This window comes from Oncorhynchus keta, chromosome 1 (genome assembly GCF_023373465.1).
Source record: "Oncorhynchus keta strain PuntledgeMale-10-30-2019 chromosome 1, Oket_V2, whole genome shotgun sequence".
NCBI classification, from domain to species: domain Eukaryota; kingdom Metazoa; phylum Chordata; class Actinopteri; order Salmoniformes; family Salmonidae; genus Oncorhynchus; species Oncorhynchus keta.
The window spans coordinates 52,626,914-52,645,707 of record NC_068421.1 but is presented as its reverse complement, the minus strand read 5'-3'; the positions used below and the strand labels follow the sequence as shown (position 1 = coordinate 52,645,707).

At 49.2% G+C, this 18,794-nt stretch overlaps 1 protein-coding gene across 10 annotated transcripts in view; it reads left to right on the top strand.

Moving 5' to 3' along the window:
* The window catches only part of LOC118387580 (nuclear factor 1 A-type), a 236,119-nt gene that overhangs the window by 185,331 nt on the left and 31,994 nt on the right, over nucleotides 1–18,794 (top strand). For 6 of the 10 annotated variants that reach the window (XM_052527429.1, XM_052527438.1, XM_052527428.1 and 3 more), the window contains exons 5-7: nucleotides 10,572–10,689; nucleotides 12,558–12,697; nucleotides 14,037–14,087. In XM_052527429.1, the coding sequence (XP_052383389.1) occupies nucleotides 10,572–10,689; nucleotides 12,558–12,697; nucleotides 14,037–14,087 (309 nt within the window). The remainder of the gene's footprint in view (nucleotides 1–10,571; nucleotides 10,690–12,557; nucleotides 12,698–14,036; nucleotides 14,088–18,794) is intronic. The other 4 variants (XM_052527435.1, XM_052527460.1, XM_052527467.1 and 1 more) reach the window with 2 other exon arrangements.

The window sequence follows — 18,794 nt, the reverse complement described above, 5'->3', positions numbered from 1 at the left end:
ACCAGGGCACCCTGTCGAGGCAGTGCCAGTTTAACCAGGGCACCCTGTCGAGACAGTGCCAGTTTAACCAGGGCACCCTGTCGAGACAGTGCCAGTTTAACCAGGGCACCCTGTCGAGGCAGTGCCAGTTAGACCAGGGCACCCTGTCGAGGCAGTGCCAGTTTGACCAGGGCACCCTGTCGAGGCAGTGCCAGTTTAACCAGGGCACCCTGTCGAGACAGTGCCAGTTTAACCAGGGCACCCTGTCGAGACAGTGCCAGTTTGACCAGGGCACCCTGTCGAGACAGTGCCAGTTTAACCAGGGCACCCTGTCGAGGCAGTGCCAGTTAGACCAGGGCACCCTGTCGAGACAGTGCCAGGAGGCACCACATAGACACCTGGGGCCGGATTCACAAAACCTTCAGAAGAAATGTCTTCTTAACTGCCATTTTGACCACTTCTTTTGCCATACCCCCGACGGCAGAGACCGACTCGGCCGCTCTCGCCCATCCTCTCTTTTTGGTGTCTGCAGTGACCACGCAGTGTTCAAGTCTCCCCAACAGAAACCTTTTCCTGGCTGCTGTTTCCTCCACCGTCACTTCAACCTCTTGTTTGCTTGACTTTTTAATTGCGCTTTCCTTGGTTATCCATTTTTGATTTTGATGTACAGTAGCTAACGTTAGTCTGTAAGATAACGTGTGACACATTTTTATTCTTGAGGCATTAAGCAAATAAATACATGTAATATAATGTAAATATCAACACTTTGTTATGGTGGGTTAGATCCTATCATCCCTGTCATTAGATTCTATCATCCCTGTCATTAGATCCTATCATCCCTGTCATTAGATTCTATCATCCCTGTCATTAGATCCTATCATCCCTGTCATTAGATCCTATCATCCCTGTCATTAGATTCTATCATCCCTGTCATTAGATCCTATCATCCCTGTCATTAGATCCTATCATCCCTGTCATTAGATCCTATCATCCCTGTCATTAGATCCTATCATCCCTGTCATTAGATCCTATCATCCCTGTCATTAGATTCTATCATCCCTGTCATTAGATCCTATCATCCCTGTCATTAGATTCTATCATCCCTGTCATTAGATCCTATCATCCCTGTCATTAGATTCTATCATCCCTGTCATTAGATCCTATCATCCCTGTCATTAGATCCTATCATCCCTGTCATTAGATTCTATCATCCCTGTCATTAGATCCTATCATCCCTGTCATTAGATCCTATCATCCCTGTCATTAGATCCTATCATCCCTGTCATTAGATCCTATCATCCCTGTCATTAGATTCTATCATCCCTGTCATTAGATCCTATCATCCATGTCATTAGATTCTATCATCCCTGTCATTAGATCCTATCATCCCTGTCATTAGATCCTATCATCCCTGTCATTAGATTCTATCATCCCTGGCATTATATCCTATCATCCCTGTCATTAGATCCTATCATCCCTGTCATTAGATCCTATCATCCCTGTCATTAGATCCTATCATCCCTGTCATTAGATCCTATCATCCCTGTCATTAGATCCTATCATCCCTGTCATTAGATCCTATCATCCCTGTCATTAGATCCTATCATCCCTGTCATTAGATCCTATCATCCCTGTCATTAGATTCTATCATCCCTGTCATTAGATCCTATCATCCCTGTCATTAGATCCTGTCATCCCTGTCATTAGATCCTATCATCCCTGTCATTAGATCCTATCATCCCTGTCATTAGATCCTATCATCCCTGTCATTAGATCCTATCATCCCTGTCATTAGATCCTATCATCTCTGTCGCATTAAATCCTATCATCCCTGTCACATTAGATCCTATCATCCTTGTCACATTAGATCCTATCATCCCTGTCATTAGATCCTATCATCCCTGTCATTAGATCCTATCATCCCTGTCATTAGATCCTATCATCCCTGTCATTAGATCCTATCATCTCTGTCGCATTAGATCCTATCATCCCTGTCACATTAGATCCTATCATCCTTGTCACATTAGATCCTATCATCCCTGTCATTAGATCCTATCATCCCTGTCATTAGATCCTATCATCCCTGTCATTAGATCCTATCATCCCTGTCATTAGATCCTATCATCCCTGTCATTAGATCCTATCATCCCTGTCATTAGATCCTATCATCCCTGTCATTAGATCCTATCATCCCTGTCATTAGATCCTATCATCCCTGTCATTAGATCCTATCATCCCTGTCACATTAGGCTTATTTATTAGTTGTCACTGATGTCAATGCCACATAAGAAGATATTTACGAAGTTCCTAAAAAAAAAACTACATATTCCTAAGAACATTGGAATTGCATTTACGAACTATCGTGAACTTCTTATTTTTTGTCATAAGCAGCTTCTTAAGTTCTTTTCGTAAGTAATGTTTTGTGAATCCGGCCCCAGGGCAACACACGCCTCGACCAATGGTGTCCACCTGCAGGTCATCTGCTAATAGTGGCCCACCATAGACACACACACACACGTATTTTCAAGCGCATGAATACACACGAGTACACTCACACACACTCTATCTAAAAACTAGTTGGCACCATGCTAGTATTAGTGGCAAACAGCACCCATTTCAAGGGGCATGCCCACCTGGGATCCCTCCAACACACACACACACACACACACACACACACACACACACACACACACACACACACACACACACACACACACAATGGGGCCTTGGCATGGACACCCAGAGACCAGACGACTGGGAAGAACAGGGTGAGCAAATGAATGAATAATGGAAGAGAGAAGGGCTGGCAACGCTTTCCCTCCATCCTGCCATCCTTCTATCCAACCCCCCCCTTCACCCTCAGCCACTCTGTCTGCCCCCTGGCACTCCCTGGCACCACCTCTGGGGAGACTTAATGCACACACACATCACATACACACACACACACACACACACACACACACCTTCATCCACCACACGGTGTGCCAGCCTTGCCAACCCCAACAGCATCACCATGCCCCGACCGGCTCCTGTGCCAGTGGGCAGTGCCATCTGGGCGCCACACACAGCTACTGGCGGTACTGGTGTACGGGGTTAAGCAGTGCAGCTGGTATTGCTCTGGTGGCTGTGCCACAGTAGCAGCACTCAATAACGGGTGTTAAAATATACAGTGCCTTCAGAATGTCTTCATTGGCCTAAAAAACAATAGCCCATAATGTCCAAGTGGGGAAGGATGTTTTTGGAAATGAATCAAACAAACAAAAAGGTGAAATGTCTTCTGTCAAATAAGTGTTCAACCCCTTTGTCATGCCAAGCCTAAATAAGTTCAGGAGTAAAAAAAAAAGTTGCATGGACACTCTGTGTGCAATGATGGTGTTTAACATGATTTTGGAATGGCTACCTCATCTCTGCACCCCACATATACAATTTCAAACACAGATTTAACCACATAGACCAGGGAGGTTTCCCGATGCCTCGCAAATAAGGGCAGCCGTTGGCAGATTTTTTAAATTTTTTTAAAGCAGACATTGAATATCCCCTTTGAGCATGGTGAAGTTATTAATTCCACTTTGGATGGTGTATCGATACACCCAGTCACTACAAAGATAGACTACCTTCCTAACTCAGTTGCCAGAGAGTAAGGAAACCGCTCAGGGATTTCACCATGAGGCCAATAGTGACTTTAAAACAGTTACGGAGTTTAATGGCTGTGATAGGAGGAAAACTGAGGATGGATCAACCACATTATAGTTACTCCACAATACATGTACTAACCTAAGTGACAGAGTGAGAAGAAGGAAGTCTGTACAGAATAAAACATATTCCAAAACATGTGTCCTGTTTGCAATAAGGCACTAAAGTAAAACTGTAAAAAAAAAAAGTAAGAAATTAAGTTTTTTATGAATATAAAACGTTACGTTTGGGGCAAACACAACACATCACTGATTACAGTACCACTCATATTTTCAAGCATGGTGGTGGCTGCATCATGTTATGGGTATGCTTGACTAGGGAGGTTTTTAAAGATAAAATTAAACGGAATAGAGCTAAGCACAGGCAAAATCCTAGAGGGAAACCTGGTTCAGTCTGATTTCCAACAAAAACTGGGAGATAAATTCACCTTTCACCAGGACAATAACCTAAAACACAAATCCAAAGATACTCTGGGAGTCGCTTACCAAGACGACATTGAACGTTCCCGAGTGGCCTAGTTACAGTTTTGACTTAAATCGGTTTGAAAATCTATGGCAAGACTTGAAAATGTCTGTCGAGCAATGATCAACAACCAATTTGACAGAGCTTGAAGAACTTGAAACATGATAATGTGCTAATATTGTACAATCCAGGTATGTAAAGCTCTTAAAGACTTACCCAGAAAGACTCACAGCTGTAATCACTGCCAAAGGGGATTCTGACATGGGGTGTCAATACTCATGTAAATGACATGTTTCTGTATTTCAGTTTTAATAAATAAAAAATCCCTGAAACATGTTTGTCATTATGGGATATTGTGTTTAGGTGGGTGAGATAAAAAAAATAAAAAATACATGGAATTCAGGCTGTAACACAACAAATGTGGAGTAAGTAACTGGGGTATGAATAATTTGTGTGTGTGTGTGTGTGTGTGTGTGTGTGTGTGTGTGTGTGTGTGTGTGTGTGTGTGTGTGTGTGTGTGTGTGTGTGTGTGTGTGTGTGTGTGTGTGTGTGTGTGTGTGTGTGTGTGTGTGCGTGCGTGCGTGCGCATATGGGTGTGAGAAGCCCCACCAGGAGTGTGTGTGTGTGCGTATGGGTGTGAGAAGCCCCACCAGGAGTGTGTGTGTGTGCGTGCGTATGGGTGTGAGAAGCCCCACCAGGAGTGTGTAGGTGTGTGTGTGTGCGTATGTGTGTGAGAAGCCCCACCAGAAGTGTGTGTGTGTGTGTGTGTGTGTGAGAAGCCCCACCAGGAGTGTGTGTATGTTAAGTCCAGGAGCAGGTCTGCAGGGCAGCAACAGAGAGAAAACACAGCGGCGCTGACCAAGCAGAAAAACTCAAGTCCTGTCAGGGCCTCTCTCTCTCCCTCTCAAGTCCTGTCAGGGCCTCTCTCTCTCCCTCTCTCTCTCTCCCTCTCTCTCTCTCTCTCTCTCTCTCTCTCTCTCTCTCTCTCTCTCTTACACTCTCTCAATCTGGAAAGGAGAGGAGGAGGGGATGGAGGGAGGAGAAGCTCCTCTCTCTCTCTCTCTCTCTCTCTCTCTCTCTCTCTCTCTCTCTCTCTCTCTCTCTCTCTCTCTCTCTCTCTCTCTCTCTCTCTCTCTCTCTCTCTCTCTCTCTCTCTCTCTCTCCTCTCTCTCCTCTCTCTCCTTTTCCCTCGCATCTCCTCCCTCTGTAGCCGTTCGCTCATCCCATCATGCCATTACACTCTCCGTCAATAAAGCGATGGAAAGGAGAGGAGGAGGGATGGAGGGAGGAGAAGCTCGGGGGCTCTCTCTCTCTCGCTCTCTAGTTGCTGGGCGGATGTCCGGGTTTGAAGTTGATTGCTGCCTTTGTTGTCAAATGCTTCAATTTGAAAATCCGCTCGAACAAAGGAGAGGTTTTTTTCTCCTTTCTCCCTCTTCTCTTTTTTCTAAAGACTGCCCTCACAGCTTTTGTGGAGGTTTAGATCCCCGGTGTCTGGCTGGATTGGGGGGGGGGGGACCGGTGAGGTGAGGGGGGCGTGGGGAGGAAATGGCAGCCTCTTTGGTAGTGGACCACACTGGAGAGCGAGAGGGGAGGGAGAGGGGGAGGGATAAATAGAGAGGCTAGCAAACAGATGGGCCAATTGTACAGCAGCACCACCTTGTCGCGGCACTAGTGTGCACTAGTTTGTGTGTTTGCCTTTGTCTCTCTCTCGCACACACACACCTACCGTCTGAGACACATTCCTTTGCACTAAAGTGGCTAATGAGTAGATTGAGCTGATTGAAACATTTCGCTAATGCTAAACTTCCTTCCTGCACCGGCAAGGTACAACCAAGGTAGTCTGACAGATATGGTGGGAGAGAAGGGAGAACGGCTCCGTCAGAGAGAGGGAGAAAAGAGAGACGGGAGAGAGAGAGAGGAAGGCTCCGTCAGAGAGGGAGAGCGAGGGAGGGAGAGCGAGGGAGGGAGAGCAATGGAGGGAGAGCGAGGGAGGGAGAGCGAGGGAGGGAGAGCGCGAGAGCGAGAGAGAGAGAGAGAGAGAGAGAGAGAGAGAGAGAGAGAGAGAGAGAGAGAGAGTCAGAGAGAGAGTCAGAGAGAGAGAGAGATCAATGCAGGCCTGATAGCTACAGGTTTCATTTGGAATCCTCCAGGAGGCAAAAAGCACTTGATAAAGCCCTTAAGAGGTAGAGACTGCGGATTACCTTTATGATTGATTTCCATTCCAGTCAGACAGACTGCAGCGTTGGTCATTTTTCTCCTCTCTCCCTTTATCCTGCCTCCCTCTCTTTCTCATCCCTCTATCCCACTGGTTCCGAAGGAAGGGCCCTCGCTGTACACCTTTATTTCGATATCCCTCTTTCTTTCCCACTATCACTCTCCTCCTACTTTCCTCTCCTTCTATCCCCCTCTTTCCCTCTATCCATTTCTCTCTTTCCATCCCTCCTTCACTCTCTTTATCCCTCTCTCTACCCCCTTCCTTCCTCCATCCCTACACCCCCTCTCCCCCTTCCTTTCCTCCATCCATATACCCCCTCTCCCCCTTCCTTTCCTCCATCCCTACCCCCCTCCCCCTTCCTTCCTCCATCCCTACACCCCCTATCCCCCTCCCTTCCTTCCCTCCACCCCCTCCCCCCTTCGTTTCCTCCATCCCTACCCCCCCTCTCCCCCTCCCTTCCTCCATCCCTACACCCCCCTCTCCCCCTTCCTTCCTCCATCCCTACACCCCCCTCTCCCCCTTCCTTCCTCCATCCCTACACCCTCCCCCTCCCTTCCTCCATCCCTACCCCCCTCTCCCCCTCCCCTTCCTCCATCCTTACACCCCCCTGTCCCCCTCCCTTCCTCCATCCTTACACCCCCCCTCTGTCCCTACTCTCCCGCTCTCCTTCCATTCCTCTCTTTCTTCCTCTCCAGACTAGAGCTATAGGCTGAGTTACTGCAGCCCGGTGCCCAGGTTAGCTCTCTCACAAATTACTTCTGTGGCCCCCACTATTAGCCATGCAAATGTACCCTCCGCTTTACTGCCCGCCTCGTAAATAAACCCGCCAAGCCACTTTGGATTAGGAAGGGAGGGAGGATGAAGAGGAGATGGAATTTTGGAAATGACAGTGGCATTTTTGGGGGGGAGGGGGGGGGGGGTTATGGAATGACTACGCGGGACAGTGTTGATTTTTTTCGTAGTTATTGTTAGAGATGTTTGCTGGATGCTGCGTTGTGATGACACATGCACTATCGCGCTTTCTCCTCCCTCTCTTCCCTATCGTGCTCTCTCCCTCCTCTCTCCCTCCTCTCTCCCTCCTCTCTCCATCCCTCCCTCTCTCTCCGTCCCTCCCCCTCTCGCCCTCTCTCTCCATCCCTCCCCCTCTCGCCCTCTCTCTCCATCCCTCTCTCTCCCTCTCTGTCCATCCCTCCCTCCCTCCCTCTCTCCCTCTCTCTCCATCCCTCCCTCTCTTCCCTATCGTGCTCTCTCCCTCTCCTCTCTCCCTCCTCTCTCCCTGCCTCCCTCCCGTTCTCCATCCCTCCCTCTCTCTCCATCCCTCCCTCTCTCCCTCTCTCTCCCCATCCCTCCCCCTCTCTCCATCCCTCTCTCTCCATCCCTCTCTCTCCATCCCTCCCTCTCTCTCTCTCCATCCCTCCCTCTCTCCATCCCTCCCTCTCTCTCCATCCCTCTCTCTCCATCCCTCCCTCTCTCTCCATCCCTCCTTCTCTCCAGCCCTCCCTCTCTCTCCATCCCTCCCCCTCTCGCCCTCTCTCTCCATCCCTCTCTCTCTCTCTCCATCTCTCCCTCTCTCCCTCTCTCTCCATCCCTCCCCCTCTCCCCCCTCTCCATCCATCCCGTCCTCCCTTTCTCCCTCTTGCCCCTGTACCAGTGTCCTCTTCCAATGTTAATTAGGAACACCATTACCGTGTCTGTCACAGCCTCCTCCTCCTTCTCTTCCTCTCCTCCTCTTCCTCTCCTCTGTTTGGTATGCAGCGGCAACCCTCCTCCTCCCTCATCCCCTCCGCCTCACGTTTGCGCTGTCCTCATCAAAAATAGTGGTCCCTGTCACCATGAATATAAAGAGGCACCAACGCCTGCCTTTATGGACTGGCTGACAAAAGGCGCTCGATAGCATGCCAGCTAGTCCCACGGTGACCTACACACACACACACACACACACACACACACACACACACACACACACACACACACACACACACACACACACACACACACACACACACAAGAGTGAGTGAGCAGGCAGCGGGAAGGGAGACCTTTTTAGTGGGACACTTTGGTGCAACAAGGCGAACGAGGAACCGACCGCGTCTCAATAGTCAAAAAGTGGCTTCCTTTCCTCTTGTCTCCTCTCATCAGCACTGTACAGGTGGGAGCACATTCCCAATACTCCATGTTGCTCAGGTCTATTCTGTGTGTTTGGGATGAAGGAGATGACAAGAAGACAGGGAGAGGAAACACACGTTTGAAATGTAACACAACTAATGGTCTCCCTCCCTCTCCCTCTCTCCTCTCCCTCTCTCCTCTCCCTCTCTCCTCTCCATATCTCATCTCCCTCTCTCCTCCCTACTCTCCCTCTCTCCTCTCCCTCTCTCCTCTCCTCTCCCTCTCTCCCTCTCTCCTCTCCCTCTCCCTCTCTCCCTCTCTCCTCTCCCTCTCTCCTCTCTCCTCATCTCTCCTCATCTCTCCTCTCCCTCTCTCCTCTCCCTCTCTCATCCCCCTCTCTCCCTCTCTCCTCTCTCCTCATCTCTCCTCCTCTCTCCTCTCCCTCTCTCCTCTCCCTCTCTCCTCTCCATCTCTCATCTCCCTCTCTACTCTCCCTCTCTCCTCTCCTCTCCCTCTCTCCCTCTCCCTCTCCCTCTCTCCTCTCCCTCTCCCTCTCTCCCTCTCTCCTCTCCCTCTCTCCTCTCCTCATCTCTCCTCATCTCTCCTCATCTCTCCTCATCTCTCCTCTCACCTCTCCCTCTCTCATCTCCCTCTCTCCCTCTCTCCTCTCTCCTCATCTCTCCTCATCTCTCCCCTCCCTCTCTCCTCTCCCTCTCTCCTCTCTCCTCCTCTCTCCTCATCTCTCCTCCTCTCTCCTCATCTCTCCTCATCTCTCCTCTCCCTCTCTCCTCTCCCTCTCTCCTCTCCTTCTCTCCTCTCCCTCTCTCCTCTCCCTCTCTCCCTCTCTCCTCTCCTCTCCCTCTCTCCTCATCTCTCCTCATCTCTCCTCTCTCCTCTCCCTCTCTCCTCTCCCTCTCTCCTCTCTCCTCTCCCTCTCTCCTCATCTCTCCTCATCTCTCCTCTCTCCTCTCCCTCTCTCCTCTCTCCTCTCCCTCTCTCCTCATCTCTCCTCCTCTCTCCTCATCTCTCCTCATCTCTCCTCTCCCTCTCTCCTCTCCTTCTCTCCTCTCCCTCTCTCCTCTCTCCTCTCTCCTCTCCCTCACTCCCTCTCTCCTCTCCTCTCCTCTCCTCTCCCTCTCTCCTCATCTCTCCTCATCTCTGCTCTCTCCTCTCCCTCTCTCATCTCTCCTCATCTCTCCTCATCTCTCCTCTCTCCTCTCCCTCTCTCCTCTCTCCTCATCTCTCCTCATCTTCCCTCTCTCCTCTCTCTCCTCTCACTCTCTCCTCTCCCTCTCTCCTCTCCCTCTCTCCTCATCACTCCTCATCTCTCCTCATCTCTCCTCTCCCTCTCTCCTCTCCCTCTCTCCTTCTCTCCTCTCCCTCTCTCCTCTCTCCTGTCCCTCTCTCCTCTCCCTCTCTCCTCTCCTCTCCGTCTCTCCTCATCTCTCCTCATCTCACCTCATCTCTCCTTTCTCCTCTCCCTCTCTCCTCTCTCCTCTCCCTCTCTCATCATCTCTCCTCATCTCTCCTCATCTCTCCTCTCTCCTCTCCCTCTCTCCTCATCTCTCCTCATCTCTCCTCATCTTCCCTCTCTCCTCTCTCTCCTCTCACTCTCTCCTCTCCCTCTCTCCTCATCACTCCTCATCTCTCCTCTCCCTCTCTCCTCTCCCTCTCCCTCTCTCCTTCTCTCCTCTCCCTCTCTCCTCTCTCCTGTCCCTCTCTCCTCTCCTCTCCGTCTCTCCTCATCTCTCCTCATCTCACCTCATCTCTCCTTTCTCCTCTCCCTCTCTCCTCTCTCCTCTCCCTCTCTCATCATCTCTCCTCATCTCTCCTCATCTCTCCTCTCCCTCTCTCCTCATCTCTCCTCATCTCTCCTCTCCCTCTCTCCTCTCTCCTCATCTCTCCTCTCTCCTCTCTCCTCTCCCTCTCTCCTCTCTCCTCTCTCCTCTCCCTCTCTCCTCTCTCCTCTCCCTCTCTCCTCTCTCCTCTCCCTCTCTCCTCAACTCTCCTCTCCCTCTCTCCTCTCTCCTCTCTCCTCTCTCCTCTCCCTCTCTCCTCTCTCCTCTCTCCTCTCCCTCTCTCCTCATCTCTCCTCATCTCTCCTCTCTCTCTCTAGCCCCAATCGCAGCGGGGACGGGTCCTAACTTCTCGCTGGCGGACTTGGACAGCTCCTCCTACTACAGCATGAGCCCCGGGGCCATGAGGCGACCCTTACCAAGCACCTCCTCCAGCAGGTAACCACACACACACACACACACACACACACAGAATGAGAGGGACACACACGCAAACAGGCACACACACTCACGCACACACACAAGCATGCACCCGCACGCGTGCGCACACACACACACAGAACACACACACACACAGGGCTTGCTCATTCTCCGAGCAAGACCCTTACCTCACAGTGTGTATTTGCTCAAGCGCACGTTTGTGCTTTCAAACCAATGTGTGTGTTTAGGAGCGCATTTATGTGTGTTTCTCTCAAACGCAAACACACACACACACCCATTCTGACTCTGCCCGTTACTCAGGAGACAGCCCACGCACCGTGTAAGGTCTGAAAGAGCAGCTACACACACAGAGCCTGGAGGCACTGCTCACTGAACTGGGCTCAACCTCCAACCTACCATCTCCTGTACCGTACTCACATAATGACTGCAAGATATCCATCCTTTCTAATGGAAAGTGTTGCACTGTATACGCTCTAGCATACATACACACACACACACACACACACACACACTCTCCATGTGCATTGGTTAAACTTGCGCATGTTAAATGCACATGGGTTTGCATATGTGTATGCGCGGGCACTGTGCGTGCGGGTTCGGATGCACGTGCATGTGCGAGAGTATGTGTGCACACGTTGGCGCGCACGCATGTGTGTGTGTCTCAGCACACCCGTGTGCGTCAAGCCCACGTGAGCCAGCGGCCTCGCTCTCCGTCCAGCCTCCTCCCTACCGAAGCGAACACGGCTGAACAAGGAGACTGTGTGTGTGTGTGTGTGTGTGTGTGTGTGTGTGTGTGTGTGTGTGTGTGTGTGTGCGTGTGCGTGTGTGTGTGCGTGCCCCGCCTCTAATTATGCAATTAGGAGGGAAACCCGCCAGCAGACATCACACACACAAAATGTCAGAACCAACGGCAAGGGAAACAACTCACTGGTTTAGGGGTGCTTCCCCATTCGCACCCTAGTCCCTATATAGTGTACTTTTGATCTTAGCCCTATGGGATACCTATGGGCCCTGGTCAAAGGAAGTGCATCATATAAAGGGAATAGGGAGCCATTTGAGACGCCCCCTAGCAGTGGTCTGGTAGATATACACACACACCAGCACCAAACCACTGTCCATGTGTGGAGTGATACTGTGGGACAGGCTTTGATGGGAAGTAGCAGTAGCAGCCCAACACACACACTCACGTGCACAGACACACGGATGCATGCTTACATACAGACAGAATACACACACACACACCCGTTAACCCAAATGCTTATGCTACATCCTAACTGTATACACATCAAACACAAACATATACAGACCACCCCCCACACACACACACACACACACACATAACCTGGTAGACTCAGGCCAGCCGTGTGTGTCAGTCCCAGGCTCTTGATCCTTGGCCAGAGTTGCCACTGTTAAAGAGGATTACATTCATCTGGCCTGCCTCTCTCTCCGGGGGATGGCTGCATTCATCAGATGATACCCCTATGTACACACACACACACTCCATATTCTGGCCGGTGCAGAGCATGGAAGTTGATCCACATGCATGGGCACCAGACACAAAGAGATCAACCATTAAACGTACACACACACACACACACACTGTGTTTCTATAAAGACACCAGTGACAATATACTTCTTGTCGACACATTTAGATCATGACTGAATGTACGATTTTATGAGTGAAGATATTTAAACAGGCGTATTGTCATTCAACTCTAAGCGCTAAGGAATGGCCTCTGAATAGCACTGAAACATTGCTAGCAGGCGTTCACCCTTTTACCTGTGTGTGTGTGTGTGTGTGTGTGTGTGTGTGTGTGTGTGTGTGTGTGTGTGTGTGTGTGTCTGTGTGTCTGTGTTCCCACCAGCTCGGCCAAGAGGATCAAGTGTATGGAGGATGAGGTGGACAGTCCAGGAGAGGAGTCCTACTACCCGGGCCAGGGTCGCTCCCCGGGCAGCGGCAGCCAGGCCAGCAGCTGGCACGAAGTGGAACCAGGTACGTACTGCTGTAAGCTGCCAACCGACCTGCCCTTAATGCCAACACCCCTGTAACACACCTTTACCCTGATACCCTCCCTACTCTTACTACTACGACTGTACATAGCTCTTCTCCTCTGCTTTCAAGCTAGAGAGGGAGTTGTGTGTGTGTGTGTGTGTGTGTGTGTGTGTGTGTGTGTGTGTGTGTGTGTGTGTGTGTGTGTGTGTGTGTGTGTGTGTGTGTGTGTGTGTGTGTGTGTGTGTGTGTGTGTGTGTGTGTGTGTGTGTGTGTGTGTGTGTGTGTCAAGAGTGAGAATGCAGGATTGTGTGTTTGTGAAGGGTGAGAATGTAGGATTGTGTCTAAACAGTGAGGGGGAGAATCGTGTCCTGTCTCTTCCTTGTCTGTCTGAGTCTGTCTCGACCTCACGCGTTGGTGACGCGTGAGATTTCCATTCTTACATAAAGCGAAGTCTCACATGATCATTTTTTCAGAACCACTTTTGGACTTTATATACTTTTTTTTACAAAGGCGATCTGTCTTGATGGGCAATTTGCCATTTTGCAGCTTTCCTCTGGAAAGTCCAGTGTCCTACCCTGTGTGCTCACAAGCTCAGAATTTCAGGATGCTTTTACTTTATGGGTCACTTAATAGCGCCGCCGAGCCCATGGGCTTTTCCCCCTTCATTTTATGGCTCACCTTCATGGTATTAACGATGACATGAATACTATTACTAACATGTTGTGATCCATGAAGGGAGTGGTGCCGGGGTGTGTTTGTGATTTGGGAATTTTAGGGAGGAGTTGCTCAGAGGCCCGTCTTCAGAGTGCGAGGACTGGCGGCGGGTGTGTGTGTGTGTTCATTTTTCTATGGTGCGTCTGTGTTCGTGTTTCTGTTTCGTGTTCCAAGAGGATAGAAATTCGACACGGCGTCAACGAGTGCATGTCCTAGGCATGAGTTAAACAGGCTGTGCGTGTATGTTTGCTTACAGTGTGTGTGTGTGTGTGTGTGTGTGTGTGTGTGTGTGTGTGTGTGTGTGTGTGTGTGTGTGTGTGTGTGTGTGTGTGTGTGTGTGTGTGTGTGTGTGTGTGTGTGTGTGTGTGTGTGTGTGTGTGTGTGTGTGTGTGTGTGTGTGTGTGTGTGTGTGTGTGTGTGTGTGTGTGTGTATGCTTTTGTGAATGGGTGTGTGTGATTTGTATGTGTAACGTGACCCACGGCCAGCATTCCCTCACGGGAACAGGACTGACATGCATACTTAATTGATGAGGTAATGCTCCATATTCTCTCCTAACGCTACACTATATTCACCCTGCCTCTTTTTTTTTTTTTTTTCCCCTGTTTCTTTCCCCCCTTTCCTTTTGTCTCTCAAAAGCTGGATATAAACTGCGTGGCTCGCTAGCTAGTTCGTTCATCTCAAGACAAGGTAAAGATGCATTACTGTTTCCAATTTCACCTCCCGTCCTATGTTGCCCCTCCCCCAGTCCCCTAACCCCCCCCCCCTCCAAATCAGGAGGTTCTGTAGTTGGTTGTGGTATCGAGTTTTGTGGTTGGTGTTTTGTATTGTCCAGGTTTCCCCCCCACCTACCCTCCCCCCTCCACCTCTCCCTCACTGTGTGTGATTGTGACGAAAAATAGTGGGACTGACACAGATCCTTGCGGCACACCTTAGGCCTTATACCTGCACTGTGTCTGTACTGTAGCATGGGGCTCATATCCATTTGAATCCTGACTGTGCACCATGATATATACATTCAAGCGACTCCACCCATTTTATATCTTAAGTGTCTGTCAACAACTTCAGTACATATTGTCTACGTATTCAGAGCGAAATGTAGCTACACCTTCCCACCTCACAGCCCCCATCACCAACCGGGGTGTGGACTGTGTGTCTGTGTGTGTTTGCATACATTTTCCGTGAACATGTGTCTTGGTGCCTGTGTCCTTGTTTATCTACACCCCGAGTTGGAACACTACAAGCCGACACATGAATGTCTGCGTTACGCATGTCTGCCTGTTCGCATTCTCCCAATTGCTCGGGATTCCGATTTTCATCGTCATCCAAACCTCCAGCTTCACCCCCCTCCCCTTGTGTCATTTTCCCTTTGCCTTTGTCATCCTGTTGATCATTGCGATGTTGTTTGACGGTGGATTTGGCTCTTGTTGATGTCCAGTTGGCTTGCTTTTTTGGTTTGTTTGTGGTTACCGAGACGCGTGTGTGTGTGTGTGTGTGTGTGTGTGTGTGTGTGTGTGTGTGTGTGTGTGTGTGTGTGTGTGTGTGTGTGTGTGTGTGTGTGTGTGTGTGTGTGTGTGTGTGTGTGTGTGTGTGTGTGTGTGTGTGTTGAAACACTCGATGACATTGGGACAAGTGTGCCACATCAACAAGCTGCTGAAGTCTTGTCTGGTGTGTGTGGCCCTTTCCCCACGGTGGGGACAGTGTTATAATTAGCCGCAGCTCGTGAAAGTGTATCCCGCGGAACGGCATGCCATCCATTTCCCAGGTAACCCACGTCAGGTCTCAGGAACACGTCACTCACATGGACGCCTCGACGGGGCTTCGATAGCTAAGTGTCAGAGGGAGGGCGTGTGTGCGCGTCTCTGCATGTGTGTATTTTGTCTGCTTGGGAGTGTGTGAAGGGGGTTAAGCAATGCGCTGAGCTGTACGTCTCAACTGACTGTTCAAGGAAGAAGTTGTTTCATCAATTAACATGTCCAGAAGAAGACTTACTCAATCCACATATTTCATAGGTTAAAGTTCGGGAGCGTAATCGCATTTCATTTTATTTGAACATTACCTACACCCGCTTCCTGATATGTCTCCACCTATCAGAGAAGGCGTTGTGGAGCAGACATGACTCTGCACGTTGTTGTCCTTGGCATTGATAAGGCCGTCTGAACCTGCCCTGCTTGTCCCCTCGGGTAAAGGACCTTTCTCCATTATAGCCTGTCTGGCTGCTGTGCATGCCCACTTGCACACCCTGAGTTGGGGCAAAGCAGGGATAGCTTGGGCCTGATTGATGCTTGCCGGAGAAGAGGCCTCGGAAGCAGGGGAGACGGATGGACAGCAGAGAAAGACGAGGAGGGGGGCGGATGCTCGATACAGAATCGCCTGCCTGCCAGCCAGCAGGCTTGTCAATTTGTCAGAGGCAGGAGAGAGCAAAGGAGAGAGGGGGGATGGAGAGAGACGGAGGGAGAGAAGCGGCCCCTCTATGTGTAATAACGCCTCGGAATGGGGAAAGTGCTGAGTACAGCCCAGCTCTGATTCCACCTGACAGAATCTTTTTAAGTGTTCATTACTCACTCTCAGACTTCAGGCCCTTCACACACACACACACAAGCAAGAAAACACACAAGCAAGTACACACAGTTGCATTCCCACACACACACACACACACACACACACACACACACACACACACACACACACACACACACACACACACACACACACACACACACACACACACACACACACACACGCAATCTCTCTCTCAGTCCAGATGTTTTGCCTCCCAGTCTCAGCCCCTATACCCACTTTATCCTATTCATTCTCTCTCTCTCCCTCTCTACCTCGCTTTCCCTCTTCTCTATCTCACTTCACGCATACCTCCATGAATCTCTATCTCTTCTTGAATCACGTGCACCCAGAGCTTCTTGAGCACACGACCCCATTCCCTAGCACATGAAGAAGACTCTAGTCTACAATAGCTGCCTGCACACTGAACAGGGCTCTTACTGTTACAGCAGAAACTCTTTGAATATGATCCTGGCCATTAGCACACAAATCAACCTGTTGACTCCAGCCCAAGTCTGAGCCTCCTGCCCCTTCCAGACCCTCCAGCCTCTCCTATTGCTTGGTCTATGCTACTCTATTGGAGAGGGACCAGCCCAGCGGGCCTCTGAAGCTAGCTAGCTAGCTAGCTAGCCGCCGCTAACACCACTTCAAAGGACCAGGTACGGTAATGAATGGGCAGAATTGTTCTCCGAATGTTCTCCCCCTCAAAGAGCACGGCCAAAGTTTGGTCTGACCCCTCCCCTGTCTTTCATCTCTCTGCTTCACACAGCCCATGGGATCATGGTGTTTATGGTTCTGACGGCCCATGTGTGGTGCAATTGGTCACAAATCTCCTCGGGATTTGAAAAGGGCGACTCGTCTTTGGTGGCCACCCAAACGTCAGATGTTTTTTTTCCCATGCTTGACTGCCGCTCTCTCTCTCTAGAAGTTGTGGTTACTGTTGTTCGTGTTGTTTATGAGGCTGGGGCTTCAAATATATATATATATATATATATATATATATATATATATGCACTTCCAGTGGCTTTAGAGAAGGTGTTTGAGATCAAAGTAGACATTCAGCAATATGTCTGATAAGACTTGGGTTTCAATTGAATTGATAGGTCTTTATATGGTGAACAAGTGGGTATCTGAGGGATGAATGCTGTGTGCTTCTCAGCCATTGTGGAGCTTCTAATTGAGTGAAAGTGTATGTTGAATGTGGGTTTGTAGACCTGTGTTTGTTTGTCTGTGTGCCCTCTTGTTTCTTGATTGCTGGGATACTTTGTATGGTGTCAGTATGACCTGGTCTCTTTGTGTTGAAAGCAGCCAACCCTCTCCTCTTGATGTTCTCTAAACTGTGACTGTGTGTCCATCCTCCAACCTGCCCCCACCCCAGAGAAGTTTCCCCTAACTGGTCCAAGAGCAGATATTATTTACCCCCCAAATGGCTAAGGTTACGATTGGGGGCTATAGGATCAGTTTGCACAGCATATATATATATATACAGTGCCTTGCGAAAGTATTCGGCCCCCTTGAACTTTACGACCTTTTGCCACATTTCAGGCTTCAAACATAAAGATATAAAACTGTATTTTTTGTGAAGAATCAACAACAAGTGGGACACAATCATGAAGTGGAACGACATTTATTGGATATTTCAAATCAAAAACTGAAAAATTGGGCGTGCAAAATTATTCAGCCCCCTTAAGTTAATACTTTGTAGCGCCACCTTTTGCTGCGATTACAGCTGTAAGTCGCTTGGGGTATGTCTCTATCAGTTTTGCACATCGAGAGACTGAATTTTTTTCCCATTCCTCCTTGCAAAACAGCTCGAGCTCAGTGAGGTTGGATGGAGAGCATTTGTGAACAGCAGTTTTCAGTTCTTTCCACAGATTCTCGATTGGATTCAGGTCTGGACTTTGACTTGGCCATTCTAACACCTGGATATGTTTATTTTTGAACCATTCCATTGTAGATTTTGCTTTATGTTTTGGATCATTGTCTTGTTGGAAGACAAATCTCCATCCCAGTCTCAGGTCTTTTGCAGACTCCATCAGGTTTTCTTCCAGAATGGTCCTGTGTTTGGCTCCATCCATTTTCCCATCAATTTTAACCATCTTCCCTGTCCCTGCTGAAGAAAAGCAGGCCCAAACCATGATGCTGCCACCACCATGTTTGACAGTGGGGATGGTGTGTTCAAGGTGTTGCTTTTACGCCAAACTTGTGCAATATACGACTGATTGTTGTCCTATGGACAGTCTCCCACCTCAGCTGTAGATCTCTGCAGTTCATCCAGAGTGATCATGGGCCTCTTGGATGCATCTCTGATCAATCTTCTCCTTGTATGAGCTGAAAGTTTAGAGGGACGGCCAGGCCTTGGTAGATTTGCAGTGGTCTGATACTCCTTCCATTTCAATATTATCGCTTGCACAGTGCTCCTTGAGATGTTTAAAGCTTGGGAAATCTTTTTGTATCCAAATCCGGCTTTAAACATCTTCACAACAGTATCTCGGACCTGTCTGGTGTGTTCCTTGTTCTTCATGATGCTCTCTGCGCTTTTAACGGACCTCTGAGACTATCACAGTGCAGGTGCATTTATACGGAGACTTGATTACACACAGGTGGATTGTATTTATCATCATTAGTCATTTAGGTCAACATTGGATCATTCAGAGATCCTCACTGAACTTCTGGAGAGAGTTTGCTGCACTGAAAGTAAAGGGGCTGAATAATTTTGCACACCGAATTTTTCAGTTTTTGATTTGTTAAAAAAGTTTGAAATATCCAATAAATGTCGTTCCACTTCATGATTGTGTTCCACTTGTTGTTGATTCTTCACAAAAATATACAGTTTTA